The 16349-nt window shown below is 39.2% G+C and overlaps 1 protein-coding gene across 4 annotated transcripts in view; it reads left to right on the top strand.

Annotated features, from left to right (window-relative positions):
• Nucleotides 1–14532, top strand: part of BCL11B (BCL11 transcription factor B) — a 91085-nt gene extending 76553 nt beyond the window's left edge. For all 4 annotated transcript variants that reach the window (XM_005520147.3, XM_005520145.3, XM_005520146.3 and 1 more), the window contains one exon: nucleotides 12521–14532. In XM_005520147.3, the coding sequence (XP_005520204.1) occupies nucleotides 12521–14532 (2012 nt within the window). The remainder of the gene's footprint in view (nucleotides 1–12520) is intronic.
• The last annotated feature ends 1817 nt before the right edge of the window (nucleotides 14533–16349 follow it).

Raw genomic sequence — 16349 nt, 5'->3', positions numbered from 1 at the left:
TGGAAGAAGACTTGCTTCCAGAGCCCATTGAAGCCAGTTGGAAAGATTCATATTGACTTTGGTGGGCTTTGCATTGGGATATTAAAAATTCATTTAATTTTTTTTTTTTTTTTTAATTTAACTACTTATTCTCAGAGTGACAGACCTCACTTTAACAAAATCTTAAAGTTTCCCTAATTTACTAAATTAACTTGGGCTTTGTTTACCATTCAGACAAAACTTCCAGTGAGGTGAAACTTGCATATACTTCTCCCATGGTAAGATCATGAGTTTAAAGGTCTAGTTTAATTAGCTAAGGAAGGATGGACCTCTGCCCTGTCCAGAGCCCCCCTTCTCCTTTGTGCATAATGCTGTACTCATAGCCAGTCTAACAGAGACCAAATAATATATTTATACATATATAAACACACATATATGCATACATGCACACATACATTTCTATATGTGTATGAATAAAAAAATAAAAGAAAGCTTGAAAATGTAGGAATTTCTGTCTTGACTGTAAAGGATATCATCCTCTGTGTTCAAATTAGGACAGGGAAGTCGTGGCATATGTCATGTCAAGGCACAGAGTGCAGTTCTGTATCTTTAAATGTTGATGCATAGCAGTGAAACCAGGTGAGATCTGGCCCCAGGTGCTGGCTGCTGCATGCATTGTTGAACAATTTTTAAAGGATGCAGATTGGATGGTTGGAGGAGGAAAAAAGAGGTCTTTTTCTAAATATTATTTTTTTTTTAAATGTTTTAGATTTAATGAAATGATTAAAAAAAAATATCAACTTAAGCTTCATACATTCCTCTAATAGCTCTATATAATCTAGGCCTGACCTGGCTCTCCCTCATGAGCAGTACTGGTTGTCAGGCAGCCCCATTTATTCCAAACAGAGGGAAGATTTTGTTGAGACCATGCAACTCATTTCACTGATGGTTGTACATACATGCTGAATTAAGGATCCTTCACAGAACTGTTTAGAAGGGAAAGCTTTGTATGCTGAAGAGGTTCAGCAAGGACTGCTTCTGCTTTTCCTGTCTGCACATCGAGAGCCTACATGGCTTGAAAAACTGCTCCAAAGCAAAGTCTTTTCCTTCATTCCTTTTAATGTAAATCCAGTTTTAAATGATTTTGCATTCAAGGTTCAAATTCTGTGGTCACCAGAGAAGGGGCATCAAGGTAAATTTGCAGATAATTTGGGTAGTGGCCCATATTGAAGGTGTGTGGCTTTTAAAACCTAATTAGAGGTGTAGTTTGTTGCAGGCAAAAATTATTGATGCACAAGGAAGGTTTTATTCAGAGACATCTGTAGGTTGGCAGCTGTGCCAGCCATGTCTGTTCTTCTAAGTAACGGAAGCCACACGGCCGGGAATAGCAACGTTTTAGTGACAAGTGTTGAGAATATTGGTTGAATTGCACTATGAAAATATTTTCATTATTTTTATTATTACTGTTCTGCAAGCGGATTTGAGATACGTGCCTGCCTATGTCTGCATGCTCGAGCAGATGAGCTGGGGAGGGAGGGCTGTTCTTTCTTTCCTTTTTTTTTTTTTTTTTTTCCAATCACACCTCCTTAGCATTTTGTACATATCAGCATTCTAGCCGAGCGATTTGCTAATTGCACTGGAAGACCCATTTTAAATTCAGGAATACTGAAACTTTGAAACTGTAACATTTTGACTGGCGAGAATGACCAGTCTTCTTTTCTCTTTCACAGTGAGCTAGTTGAAGGAAGCTGGCATTGTCGCAGAGTGAAAGCTCTGCAGAAGTGCCGCAGGTTTTTCATATGGAAATGTGAAATAATGGGGTGATTAAATAGAGCTGTATATTAAAGTACATCTGACATTAGAATTAGCATAATGTGCTCTAGCCCTAGGCTGAGTACTTTATTTGCCATCTGCGTCGGACCAAAATCCCCTGGGGAAGCGCTAAAATATTCTGAATAAACTCAGCCCGAGTTCTTATTGAGAGTAAAATACCATTTGTGGCACGTCGTATTGATTCGTCTTAATTGCGGTGCAGAAAAGAACATTCAGTTGCTGATGACTTTTGTACTCTGTGACAAGTCGGCTGGAGTTATTCTAACACTGCAGTTGGTTAACCTGAACAGACTGTCGTGCTCAGAGAAGGAGAAAACCTTTTCTTCAGTACCATGAACTATAGTATCATCTCCTGGCTTTACTCCTTTCTATCTTGATGGAGGGTCCTTTTTTTTTTTTTAATTTATATTTTATTATTATTCACTGAAAACAGCAGCCAATGAACTGGAGGGAAAATGGGGCTTCATTGAATCAGTCCAAGAAAATTCACATTCTTACCTAGTTATTCTCTGCAGTCTCCCTCCCTACACTTCCACCCCCATATAGTTTTAAAAAAAATCCAGGAACATCTGACCAGCTTTCATCTAAGGGAGTGAAAATCAGTGGAACTTGTCCTTGAGGATCCATCTCCGGAACCATTAGTTCAAGAGATTTATTATGTATATTCTGTAAAAAGCTGTGGCTTCTCCTGTGCATAAGCCCAGTCTTAGTTGGCTGTAATGGTTTGATTTTTGTCAACTCTCCGCTCAAATAGGTTGCTGAATACCTTTGAAAAAGTGCTTATAACATGCATAAAAGATAAATATTTCATCTGAAGGAAAATACTTTGATGCTCCATGCAATTCTGTAACATTCATAAGGTCCAGTTTTTACCCTATAATTGCCTATCATTATACACAATTTACATATTCAAACATTCTCTACAAACCTTAGTCTAGCATGTTTTTATTACAAATTCAGATCAAGGGAATAACCTTTAACTTCAGAGACAAATGAGACAAATTTACAAGTGCATGTCTGCTGTTTTCTTGTGTTTTATAAATCCCTGCAGACCTGAACACTTTTGCTATAACGCCACTCAGAACAATATACATATATTACTACTTGTTTGTAGTGCTTCAGTAATGAGTCCCCTTTGTATTAGATAACCTATATAATTCAGCATCTAGGCCCTCCATAACGTCAATTATCTCCTCATAGCTAAATGTACATTCCATTAAAACAAGATTTACAGCCTTTACAATACTTCTTAGGCTTGAATGTGGAGATTTTGTGGATTTAAAGAAGCAGAGATGGGAGTCAGCATTTGTTAAAGAAGCAATGAATTAAAACAAAAATGCTATTTCATTTACTAACTATGAATAGGCACCTAATACCCTTAAGAAATAGTTGTAGTAAAACATAAGTACTCCTGGGGAAAAAAAAAAAAAGGAAAATTTGTTTCCACTCTTTGGCTTTTTTTATTGTTCCCTAATTTACTCTTTGTTTTTCCATTATATGACATGGACAATTTCCTTCATGTACCCTTCGTTTAGTTCCTATTCAGATTACTGAGAATTCTTGACTGTAAGATGAGAAAATGGCACCTTAGAAAAGTCTGTGGGAAAAAAAAAAATCCCAGCACTTGCCAGTTTTCAAACAAAACTGCTTACAGGAAACCGATTTAAAGGGAAGCTGCTGGCATATTTCATATGTTGTAGAAAAGACTGACATTATTTCAAATGCATTTGAATACCTTATGCAAAGAAAAGGCCTAAAAGTGTCCTTGAGCAGTACAAGGGTTTTTCATGAGTGCTGTAAATGGGATCCTATGTATTAAACCACCAGCCACGGGTAGTCCTATGGTCTTTTAATCTCACAAGTGTGTACGGTGCCCCTCTGTATCACCTTCCCCATTTCAGCTCATAGTTTTCACTATTTTATGCAGCAGGTTTGTAAAACATCCGTTCAGTCTGCTAGTTGATGTGTTAGGTTCAAAGAAACTATCTAAAAGACACAAAGCTGTTTAGATGCTAAAGGTGGAGTTAGTTGAAACTGTTGTATCACAAAGGGCTAATTTAAAAGTTAACTCATTCACTATTGATCTTTTAATATTGATTTTCCTGTTTGCTCCTTACTTTTCACACTTCTCCCTTCCTCTGCTTTATAAATTGCCTTTGCATTTTAGATTTAACACCAATTAGGAGAAGGTGTTCAGAGATGACAAACATGTTTTTTATCTTCCATTTAAATAGTGCTTCTGGGTAAAAATCAGTGTGTCACAAGTTCCAACTTCTTTCCTTTTCTGCACTTAGTAGAAGCATTTCTTATACTTCTGTAGGCTGAACATTAACTTCCAGTAAGCCAGAAGCTCTTTTAAGGAATGAGAAATTGGACATCCAGAAGGAAGTTGCCCAAAATGCCTATTGACGTTTTATACCTAAAAATATAATATTACCATTTTGTAATGCACTAGAAATTAAACTGAGCTGTGCATTTGGTTCATTTATGTGAATCTGGCAGTACAGATCTGAGGTATGATTAAGTCTCACAGAAAATGGGACCATTGAACACAAACTGCTTCAGCCAAAGGTCGCCCGTGTCCATTAAGAAGCAGGAAGCATCTGTTTATGTTATGCATGGCTGTAGTCTGCCTGCAGCCTCCTCCTTTTTCGTAAGTATAAATGCCAGAGAGGACATATAATATGCTTCTGGGAAAAGTTCAGTGAAAAAAAATTAATTGCAACTTGGTATATTCATGTAAGTCTAGTTAAATTCCTTGTTAGTGACAACATGGTATAGTTTATCTGGAAAAATTTGAAATAGTCTGTGTTGGTGATCATTACAGCTACTTTGAATTCATAGAAGGTAATTCAAATCAGAATTTGGTGAGGTGTATCAGCTTGATATCGCTAAGACTTTCAAGGATTCATGCTCTTTGTTCTTGGAATTCTGAAAGGTTGACTGTTGATAGCATGACAGTCTGACTTCTCAGCTCTGTGACTGGTAATTAATCCATTTGGTTTTCCCCTCGTTTAATAAAATAGTTAATTTGACAAAGTAGATAATATTACAAGAGTGATGAGCAGATTATTTGCAGTTCTGCCTAACAGGAAAAAAACACTGCTGAAATGGCTTCAGAAAATAAAATAGTTTCCCAAAAGTGAGGCAGTACTTAATCCACCAAAACTGGAGTTTGACAGTTGGCTTTAGCACAGGAAGAATTAATAGTACATTGTTAACAGTAGTGTAATATTAATATTTTTTAACGTTTGTATCAACCAGTACTACTGTAGATATTTTCCAGCAGGTAGAAAATGCTCTCAAGAATATTCACATCACTAATCAGAATCAGTGCAGGGAATAATGGGGTCTTGTGGGGTGTGTAGGTTCTCTTGGCATAAAGCTTCTTGCATAATCTCTGTTGAGAACTTCCATTCTCACTAGTCAAGGTAGAAAGAGGATGGGGAAAGCTGTAAAACGTACAGGCAGTGTGTGGGAGAAGAATATTGCATGAAGTCGTGATTTTTCTTCTGTTGAAGATGGCACTGGAGGAGATAGGCTATCAAGAGGCAAGGTAGGAAAAGAGAACAGGGCCTTGTATGGGAGGAAATAGGATTCTGTAACTGAGAAGTAACACCTCACAATTACTTCGTACTTCAGACACCTGATTTTCTGTCCACCTCTTAAAAACATTTCATTTTTGTTTCCCTGTCACATTATTTTCTTTCGCTGACGTCATCCTGAGATTTCCCATTTCCAGATGATGACAGGCTCTATGGCCCCTCATGCTTGGGCTTTTACACCTAAACCTTCATCTGCTCTTCTTGACTGAGATGCACTTCAGGTTGGCTGAGCTTTATGGGAGACAAGGGCTGTTTATCTGAGTGTAGAATTGGAGGTGCGTGGGTTGTGAGACTGCAGGCAACTTGTTAAGTCATAAAATACCAACTTTAGCTTCCAGTTGACACTAACTTTATGAACTGTTGGTGATAGTCCCTGTAACCCTCAGCAGGATGTGCTGCAAGACTCTCTTGAGCCCTTTCTTCAGATGAGGCAGTATAGGGATGGATGAACTGTGTTAGCTCTGGGGATGGATAGAGAGGAGTTGTGCCTGTTTTTCATCTTCAGTTCTTGCTGCCATCAAAACAGAATTAATATGAAGAGAGGTGTAAAGAGATATGGGACCTTTGTGTTTGTTGTTTAAAGCTAGTGACTGGCATTGGACTGGCAGTGGTGCAGACTAGGACCCTACTTTACATTTCTGTCTTTTTTATTGAGACTGTCAGTCCTTCTGAAATGGAGGTAGCAGCACTTCCAAACAGCTCAATGAATGCAGGGAGGGAGGGTAAAACTCTCAGTATTGCGTGTTCTCAGATTTATGTTTATTCTATCTGTTTATTTCTATTATTAAACATCTATTATGTTTATTCTATTATAAACATAAGTGAATAAAAGTTCTTGCTAACTTGGGAAATTTAAAGTTATAATACGGCTTATAAAACTCCTTTAGCATAAATGCCTGTATTAGAGATATTTTTGCAGACCCAATCAAGCACCAAGCATGAAGTGATAGGTTACATGGTGGATCCACACTGCAGACACCTGAAAAATATTTGGCCCTTGTCTGGGTGATATGTCAAACCACTTACAATATATTTTTTTCACCATGCAACATAAATCTTTCCAGTATTTAATGCCCTTCTCTTTAATGTCAGCTGGTCTTATAAGGAGACTTGTTAAAATTGTGTTCTCAATTATGGCATTTTAATTTAATAATAATTCAATTAAAGGTGTGTTTTTTATGGAGCATCCACACTACCTTTATTGGTATTATTAGCGTAACCATCATAATAACAAGGGGTAATTATTTAAATATTCATTAAAAATCAAGTGGTGGAGAAGAGAGAAATATTGGAGAAGAGATTGTAGGAACCTGATACATGTCTGTTCCTGAGTGCTACAATAAAAGGTGTCCTTTCTTTAAAGCTTGCAAGTTTCTACTTTTCCTGAACTTCTAAGGGTGCAATAAACCAGCATTAAAATTCGTTAACATTTTTATTGCTGCTGTTGTAACTTCGTAAAATGGAACCAGAAACATTATCTGGAAAGTACTGCTAGAGGTAAAGAGTGGCAGTGGTTATATGGACCTGACTGCAGGTCCTCTCTGCAGTCCTGGCAGGGGTTATGGGGGGGTGATTAAAATGAGGGGGAGTTCATTCCCTGTTACAGCTAATGGAATTATTCAGGCATGCTGAGGGAAGGATTCATAAGTCACTGGATGTCACTGTAGCTCAGCAGAAAATAATGTTCTTATCTCACACTGTTCAACAGTTCTTATCTCACACTGATTATTGTTTGATGGTATCCAGAATAACTGAGGATATTTTGAGGGAAATTTTTATCTCCAGGGTAAAGGAGCTCAGCATTCAGGGTATATAGAAAGTTATGTACCAACTGGGCAAGGAAGATCTGCATATCACTAAATGATACAAGTCAGACTGCAGGGGACAAATAAGTCAGGGATTCAGGCTGACTGGTGCAGCGGGGTGGATGTCTACAGACCCAGTCTCGTTCTGACCTGTATTTTCTCACTGTCCCCTGTAAGGGAAGAATTTGGGAGACAGGGTCTGAATTCAGCTTTGTTTAGAGCTGTTAGTGAAAGAGAAAAAGGCTCATTATTGCTTTGACATTTTGAATGGAACATAATCTGTCATGGACTAATCAAGGGAACACATTTTAATGTTTCTGGAAAAGACCATCTTTTGTCATAATATGCAGAAAAGGCAAGAGTGTTCAGTAAGTTTCAGTTTATAATTACCTGCTTCGGGAGAAGATACTAGGGAGATGTTTAAACTCCCAGGTAAAATACAGCAAGATCTAATGGTTGGGAGTTGAACTCAACAATTTGAATTGGAAAGAAGACAGCTTTTATTCTCATACTGAAAATAGTCAACATGTCCACAGACTACTCCAATAAAAAGCAAATTCTCCCTCAACATTTCCAAATCAAATTGGGAGAAGGGGATGCTAAAAGACACTAAGTGGTTCAGCTGCAGATCTTTGGGTTGGATGATAACTCTGAGGTGCAGACTAACTTGTTTCCTGTGTTTGGCATGTACATCTGGGTAGGACAATATATTAAGATCTTAAATTGCAGGAAGAAAGATTTAGATTAGGCAATTGGGAAATCTTAATGATGGTGAAGGAGAGAAGGAATGAGGTAGACTTCAGAAAGATTGCAGACTCTCCATTTGGTGGCCTTTGAAGCAGGATATTGGAGCAGCTGGCATTGATATGAATAGAATCATAGATATGGACATGTAGTGACAGGACAAAGAGGGAGCTAAAAAAGAGAAGGTTGAGAACAGATATTAGGAAAAAAATTCTTTACTAAGAAGTTGGCGATGCACAGAAACAGGTTACCCAGATAAGTTACAAATGTCCTATCCCTGGAATTGTTCAAATCTAGGCTGGATGGATGTTTAAGCAACCTGGTCTAGCGAAAGGTGTCCCTTCCCATGACAAGAGGGCTGAAACTGGATGAACTTTGAGGTCCCTTCCAATTGAAACCATTCTATGACTCTGTTATCCTTTGGGTCAGGAATTGGATGAGGCCAAACCTTAGGGTTTATCCCAGTCCTCTCATCCCTTAATTTGACAATACTTCCTAGTCTTTAAATGGTATTTCTGAATACCTGAAGTACCATTTCAGTAGGTCCTAGTAGGATTCAGCTCTACAAACCTCTATCATGTCTGAACTGGCAGTATTTGTTTGGCTTTCCTGCAACCTGGAAGCTGTAATTGATTGCTCAGGAGTTGTGACCTGGATGTCTCATCTCTATACATACACCATATCTACCAACTACTGTAAAAATAAAGAATTATACTTCAGCTCTCAGCCCCAAAATTCCTGCCTGGTTACAGACTGTAGGATTGAAACCATGTGCAATTCATCGAAGAGTATTAATGAAGTCTTGGCTTGTGTTTGACTCTAAGCACATGAATAATTTCATCACTATCCAACAGAGCACTTCAGCCTATGCTTAAGTTTCACTGATGTTGATTACTCACATGCTCAAAGTCAAGCACATGCTAAAGTGATAAAGACTGCATATGGCAAAGACTACAGAGCTAGTTGTCATAAAGTGGGTATTTAGACAGACTTCAGTGCAGGTGGCAAGGGATTAAGATAGCCATATATCAAAAGTTGCCTTAGAACAAAGACTTTTATAGTGTAGGTGCATTATTAAATATAAGGATCATTCTTGAGCAATACATGACTGTTTCTGGGCATGTTTAAAATATTTAGCAAGTTTTTGAACATAAAAATGTTCGGAGTGGCTCTTCAAAGACTTTTTGACATTGTTCTGTTCTTAAAAGTGAGCATCTACACTGCTCAGGGCAACTTTTAGGCAAGATAACCATGAAGTGATAATATGGTAATTAATTTTTTTTTTCTTGTTTTTTTTTTTAACAGGGAGTCTGGGGAGAGTCTTTGAGGGTTGTGAAAAAACATATATATATATATATATATATTTATATATATAGGTGTACACATATGAACATTCATGAATTAGTTAGAGATTGGTAGCCAGGTAGCCTACAGTGAATTTTGCTGTTGTGTTGAGGTCTTCTGAAGAGAAGTGCTAAGGAACATAAAAGCTAAACAAAACAAACAAGGGAGAGAAGACCTATGACTGCTAGCTTATAAATCTTAGATCACTAGTAGTACTAATTTTGTCTTTTTGAAAGAAAACTAAAAAGTGGGGACTTACTTTCCTCTCTTGAATTTCACAGAGGTGAAGTTCTGCAGAACAAAACCATTTTTTATTGGCTGTGAAGAGACAGCTTCACTGAAATTGGGGTACAAAGCTGCTATCCACAGCAGTAGCCCTACTAAATATCTTACTTCCATGTAACATGTAATAGCAAGCATCCACCCAGCTGCCATTTTGAGGGTAATTTTTTTAATCAGCCATTTCAGTTTTAGGTTGGCCTTGATCCTCAGCCTGCTAAGGAATTTTTCTTCTTATGTATGTGCCTTTTCTGAAGTAAACATGTTGCTGTTGTTGTCGCCTAATACACAGCTGCTTTCTTCCTTCTGTCAGTTTTTGAGCTAAGCAAAGAGAATGCATGCAGATACACAGACACTCAGTCACTTTCTTTTTTTAAAGAAAAACAACCCACAACAAAAAAGAGTGCATGCTGTGACTTTAAAAATGAAAGAATTGAACAGCTGTGGGTAATAAATCGATTAATTAGAGTGGATAAAGTGAAGGTGAAGGGTGTAGAGCACTCTTTAATTTGAAGATATATGACCTTGTAAGATGCTGCACTTCATTTGCTATTAGATCACACTTCTTAAGGGGCTTTATTAAAATCTATTCTAGGGTGAGCTGAGGTAAAACATATTGTTTAAAAAAGCTTTTGACAGAGTATGTTATATACTTTAGTCTGCTTCAGTGATTTCTGTCACTTTTTATACTACGCATGTTGCTGTGCAAGAAAAGTTAAAGGTCTAGACATTTTCATCATATTTCTGTAAGAAGCAGAAATTTAAATATTTCAAGTAATAATGGGAGCATTTACTGTTGCTTTGGCTTCAAAGCTGACATAAAACTTCCTAACTGCCTCAGTGCCGAGTAGATTTTTAAGGGATAATGTATCTGTTCCTTTCCATGTTTGTATGTGACTTTTATTAATGTCAATAGCAGTTACAGACACTTTTTTCCAAGCCAAGGGTAGTTCCCAAACTTGTTTTTTTTTTTCCTAGTAGCAATTGTTATAAGTTAATAAGAGCAACTGTGTCTGGGCCATACAGACATAGGGTGACAGGGCATGGGGGCTACGTCAGCCAGGCAGGAATGCCCACTGTATTGTGTGCATTTTTTATTGGCTGTGAAGAGACAGCTTCACTGAAATTGGGGTACAAAGCTGCTATCCACAGCAATAACCCTACTAAATCAATAAGTGCATGAAGAGTTGAACCACGTTTATCATCTACCTTTGTAAATAAGTCTTGATCTGATACATACTTTTTCCTCTATGCTGTTATGGATGTATATTGGTTGATAAGATTAAATAAACTGATAGGCTGATAGGTAGGCAGATAAACTTCTAGCCTCCTTGTCTAAGATCTTGTAGGTTTTGTTAGCAGCAGTCATCTGTGAAACAGCCAGAAGAGGGGAATTCAATCAGCTTTTTTTGATGTGCCAAAGTTTAATTTTTTATTTTTTATTTTTATTTTTTATTTTTATTTGGCCTGCTATGAGTCATTCCTCTTTACAAGGTAGTTTCGATAATAAGCTTCTGTTCACTTTATAAACTCTTTCATTTTCAAATTCATGCAACAGCCTTTTGGGAATGACAGCCCCCTGTCTAGAAAGGGTCTGTTAGTTCAGCTTTGGATTTAAGCTCCCGTGGAAGGGCTGAATCAGGCATTGCTTGGGTCCTTGTTGAATCATGGGTCAGGCAGGATGCTTGGTTTAACTCCTGAACTTTCAGGAAGTTCAGTGCCTTTAGGTTTAGTGGAGCCATTGCTAGACAAAACATGTGCTATCATAAACAAGCAAGCAAGGAATTAATTTTAGATTTTCCAAAATGGGCAGATTTTTTTCAGGAAACCTCACACTCATTTAAAAACAAACAACAAAACAAATCCTGGATCACAATTTTCAAGTTGACACATAATTATGAATTTATCAGAGTCTTGCAGAGGTATTGAAAAAAGGAGCGGGGGCAAGGAGGGAAGTGCTTTTTGCAGATACCACATAGTTTATATTATGCCCAGGACAGGAATTTTCTAGCTAGCAAAATTATGACTGTGGTGCAGGCTTGTCCACACCTGTCTTTTATGTAAAGCTGAATCAAGGTTAAAGGAATGCTTTCCACCTTTATGCAGTTGTTCCAAGAAGCTAGAAAAGCAAACAGAACAATGTTTTTGGCTCTGGTGAGCATTTCAGCATTGGAGGGCAGGCTCAGGCTCAGAAATTCTTGGGACCCAGTTCAAGCACGGCCTGACATTTGTTACTGTTAATTGCAACTGTGCTGTCGGCTTTGATTACCGGATGTTTCATTTGAGTGGCTTCTTGGTGTTTTGGCAAAAAGAACGTCGAAGTGGTTTATGCAAGGGAATGTTTTCCAAGCTCCTGTTGACTTGAATAGGACTTTTGTGGCTAAATATCTACATAGTATTTTAAAAATGGAAGTGCTGGCATGACTTAAGCATGTATAAATTAAATTCAGCAAGATCTCAAGGCTCTGTTGCATGAAGTATATAAAACGAGAGAGTGAAAATGACACTGAAGGTCCTTACAGGTGCCTTGTAAAACCTACCACACTGCATTTTTTTCGTATGTTTTTGTTTTTGTTTTTTTTTCCTGTGGTCATAAATCCCTTGAAACAAATTCCTTTTTGTGGGATAAACACATGAAAGGATTTGGATCCTTACACGTCATAAAAGAAGGTTTTATTTGCAAATTAGAGGATGTAAACGTATATAGCACAAATGCGTATGTGTGATATTTGTCATACTTGTTAAGTGAATAAGTGCAGTGAGTAAATGTGCTGTTCAACAATTTATATCAGTCAATACGTTGCAATTAAATCCTTCTTTCAGAAATGCCAAGGAGGAAATGTGTTAGCAAAATAAAGAGAATGCCAACTGTATTTAAATGTTCTCCGCTGTATTATTTTTTAATTGTTCTTTCTGCTTTTTCTTTTATAGGTAAAGATGAGCCTTCAAGCTATATTTGCACAACATGCAAGCAGCCTTTTAATAGCGCTTGGTTCTTGCTTCAGCATGCCCAGAACACACATGGATTCCGCATCTACCTGGAAACAAGCCCTTCAAACAGTTCCCTTACTCCACGCATCACCATCCCTCCTCCTCTGGGACCAGAGACTGTTGCACAGTCCCCGCTGATGAATTTTCTTGGAGACAACAACCCTTTCAACCTTTTGCGCATGACAGGACCCATCTTGCGTGAACACCCTGGCTTTGGTGAGGGTCGGCTCCCAAACACGCCTCCGCTGTTCAGCCCACCGCCTCGTCATCATCTGGATCCACATCGCCTTAGTGCCGAAGAAATGGGGTTAGTTGCCCAGCATCCCAGTGCCTTTGACAGAGTTATGCGTTTAAACCCCATGGCAATTGAGTCCCCAGCGATGGATTTCTCCAGAAGGCTTCGAGAGCTGGCAGGAAATAGTTCCACCCCTCCGCCAGTCTCACCCAGTCGCACCAACCCTATGCATCGTCTGTTGAATCCTTTCCAGCCGAGTCCTAAATCACCTTTTTTGAGCACCCCGCCACTGCCCCCCATGCCCCCCAGCAGCACTACGCCTCCCCAGCCTCAGGCCAAGAGCAAGTCCTGTGAATTCTGTGGGAAAACATTCAAGTTCCAGAGTAACCTTATCGTGCACCGGCGCAGTCACACAGGAGAAAAGCCCTACAAGTGTCAGCTCTGTGACCACGCTTGCTCCCAGGCCAGCAAGCTAAAACGCCACATGAAAACGCATATGCATAAAGCTGGCTCCATGACGGGCAGGTCAGATGATGGACTGTCCACCACTAGTTCCCCTGAGCCAGGCACAAGTGAGCTCACTGGAGAGGGACTGAAATCCAGTGAGGCAGATTTCAGGAACGAGAGCGATCCTTCCCTGGGCCATGACAATGAAGAAGAGGAAGAGGAGGAGGAGGAGGAAGAGGAGCTTGAAAATGAGAGCCGGCCAGAGTCGAGCTTTAGTATGGACTCAGAGCTGAGTCGTAACCGAGAAAACGGCTCCAAGTCGCTGCCAGATGAGAAATCCCTCGTTCTGGGAAAAGTCATCGAGAATGTAAGTCTAGGTGCCATTCAGCAATATAACGACATGTTAGCTGAGAAACAGAAGAGGAGTAGCTTCATGAAAAGGTCCTCTGACCAGCGAGACTTGTGTCCTCGAGACCTCTGTCAGAGAGATCCGGGCGACGAAGACTCAGTGGTAGGAGAGCTGGACCGCACTGAGGAAGGTACGGTCAATGGAAGAAACTTTGGCCCGGGTGAACCCTTCCCAAACTTGTTCCCCCGCAAGCCAACACCTATCACGAGCCCCAGTTTAAACAATTCCTCTAAAAGAATAAAGGTAGAGAAAGATTTGGACTTGCCACCAGCAACGATAATACCTTCTGAAAACGTTTACTCCCAGTGGCTGGTAGGGTATGCAGCATCGCGGCACTTCATGAAGGATCCGTTCCTCGGATTCACAGACTCCCGACAATCCCCCTTCGCGACCTCTTCCGAGCACTCATCGGAGAACGGGAGCCTGCGTTTCTCCACTCCGCCGGGGGACATGCTGGACGGGGGGCTCTCAGGGCGCAGCGGCACGGCGAGCGGAGGCAGCACCCCCCACATCAGTGGACCCGGCCCCGGGCGACCCAGTTCGAAGGAAGGACGCAGGAGCGATACATGTGAGTACTGTGGCAAGGTCTTTAAGAACTGCAGCAATTTGACGGTACACCGTCGGAGCCACACTGGAGAGCGGCCTTACAAATGCGAGCTCTGCAACTATGCATGTGCCCAGAGCAGTAAGCTGACGCGCCATATGAAAACGCATGGCCAGATAGGGAAGGAGGTCTACCGCTGCGACATTTGCCAGATGCCCTTCAGTGTTTACAGCACCCTGGAGAAACACATGAAAAAGTGGCATGGAGAACATTTGCTGACAAATGACGTCAAAATTGAGCAGGCAGAAAGAAGCTAAGGCCCCCCCCCTCCCCTCCCCCCCCACCCCCACCTCCGCTAGGTTAAATTTCAGGGGTCTAGGTAACATTTTATTTGTACAGTTTAACTATTGCCAACTGAGAAAAGATGACCTAACTTGCCTCCGTAAACATAACTTAGCATAACTATGGTAAGGTGCCAGACTTTGGCACTTAAATATAACCTGTGTCTACAAAGTTCTATTAAACCCGAGGGTTGATTAAGGCAGTAAAAATTGTGGAGCCTTTTAACTGTGCAATAATTTCTGTATTTATTGGGTTTTTGTAATTTTTTGGCATGTGCAGGTACTTTTTTTTATTCTTTCTGTTTAAATTTCTTTTAAAATTTTGTTGGGTATCCCTTTTTAATTTTACCCAGTCGTAGCCTGAGATTACTTGCATTATAGGAGAGAAACATATCTTTTAAAATTATAATTTTTGGGCCGCTGCTTTGTTGAAATTTAAGCTAAGTGTGTGTAATTTCTTGTGAAGAAGCCAGCATTTGAACTGAAATATTTTTTCTTTTTTTCTTTTTCTTTTTCTTTTTCTTTTTTCTTCTTTTCTTTTCTTTTCTTTTCTTTTCTTTTCTTTTCTTTTCTTTTCTTTTCTTTTCTTTTCTTTTCTTTTCTTTTCTTTTCTTTTCTTTTCTTTTCTTTTCTTTTCTTTTCTCATTTCTTTTCTTTTCTTTTCTTTTCTTTTCTTTTCTTTTCTTTTCTTTTTTCTTTTCTTTTCTTTTCTTTTCTTTTCTTTTCTTTTCTTTTCCTTTTCTTTTCTTTTCTTTTCTTTTCTTTTCTTTTCTTTTCTTTTCTTTTTTCTTTTTTCTTTTCTTTTCTTCCTTCCTTCCTTCCTTCCTTCCTTCCTTCCTTCCTTCCTTCCTTCCTTCCTTCCTTCCTTCCTTCCTTCCTTCCTTCCTTCCTTCCTTCCTTCCTTCCTTCCTTCCTTCCTTCCTTCCTTCCTTCCTTCCTTCCTCCCTTCCTCCCTTCCTCCCTTCCTCCCTTCCTCCCTCCCTCACTCCCTCACTCCCTCACTCCCTTCCTCACTCACTCCCTTCCTCACTCACTCCCTCACTCCCTCACTCCCTCCTTCCTTTTCTCTTTCCTCTTCTTGAATAACCTTGAAGATTAGGGAAAACAAAATTGTACAGCGGATAACAATCTTTAAAATTAGCACTTTCTTTTGAAATTGGATCAAATACGTAGCACTGACAATGTCGCTGAAGACAGAGGCCTTTTCTAGATGGATTTCAGCACTAAAGTTATGGCAACAAAAAAGACATAGATGCAGAAGGCTGCTACACTCGAAACCCAGAAACATTCTTGATCGTGCATTACTATCAGATAGTTTTGACTTGTTAAAAGCTATGGCAAGATAATGATGCCAGTATATGACTTTCTGGAGTGTTTTTCCCTCCCTCTTCCGCTACTCTGACTCTTCCCAGAGACAGTAAATGTACATCTTGAGCATTTTAATACTATTTTCAAACCTCAGAGGAGCCAAATGCCATATTTTTTTTTTTTTCCTTTTAAAATCACAAAACCATAAGTTTGAATTTAGGACATCAACTTTAGTCCATATTTGCTGTAGTTAATTACCAAAAGATAGGAAAGTGTGAATTTCTAAGTGAAATGCCTCAACTCATAGGCATTTGGTTAATGGATAGAAATATTAGAACTATCTTAGATGCTGTACACTGATGTTTTTGTAGAGAAAGGGAAAAAAAAAACACCTGGTTTATTTACCTGTCTTGGCAAGATTCTGCTCCTACTGAAGTTGGTAAGATTTTTTCCATCTTAATTAGGAACAGAATGGAATTGCATTC

This window comes from Pseudopodoces humilis, chromosome 7, assembly GCF_049639895.1.
Source record: "Pseudopodoces humilis isolate 2021_Gansu_Grassland_sample_001 chromosome 7, ASM4963989v1, whole genome shotgun sequence".
Taxonomy (NCBI): Eukaryota; Metazoa; Chordata; class Aves; order Passeriformes; family Paridae; genus Pseudopodoces; species Pseudopodoces humilis.
The sequence above is the reverse complement of the archived record's forward strand: the minus strand, read 5'-3'. Positions and strand labels throughout refer to the sequence as shown.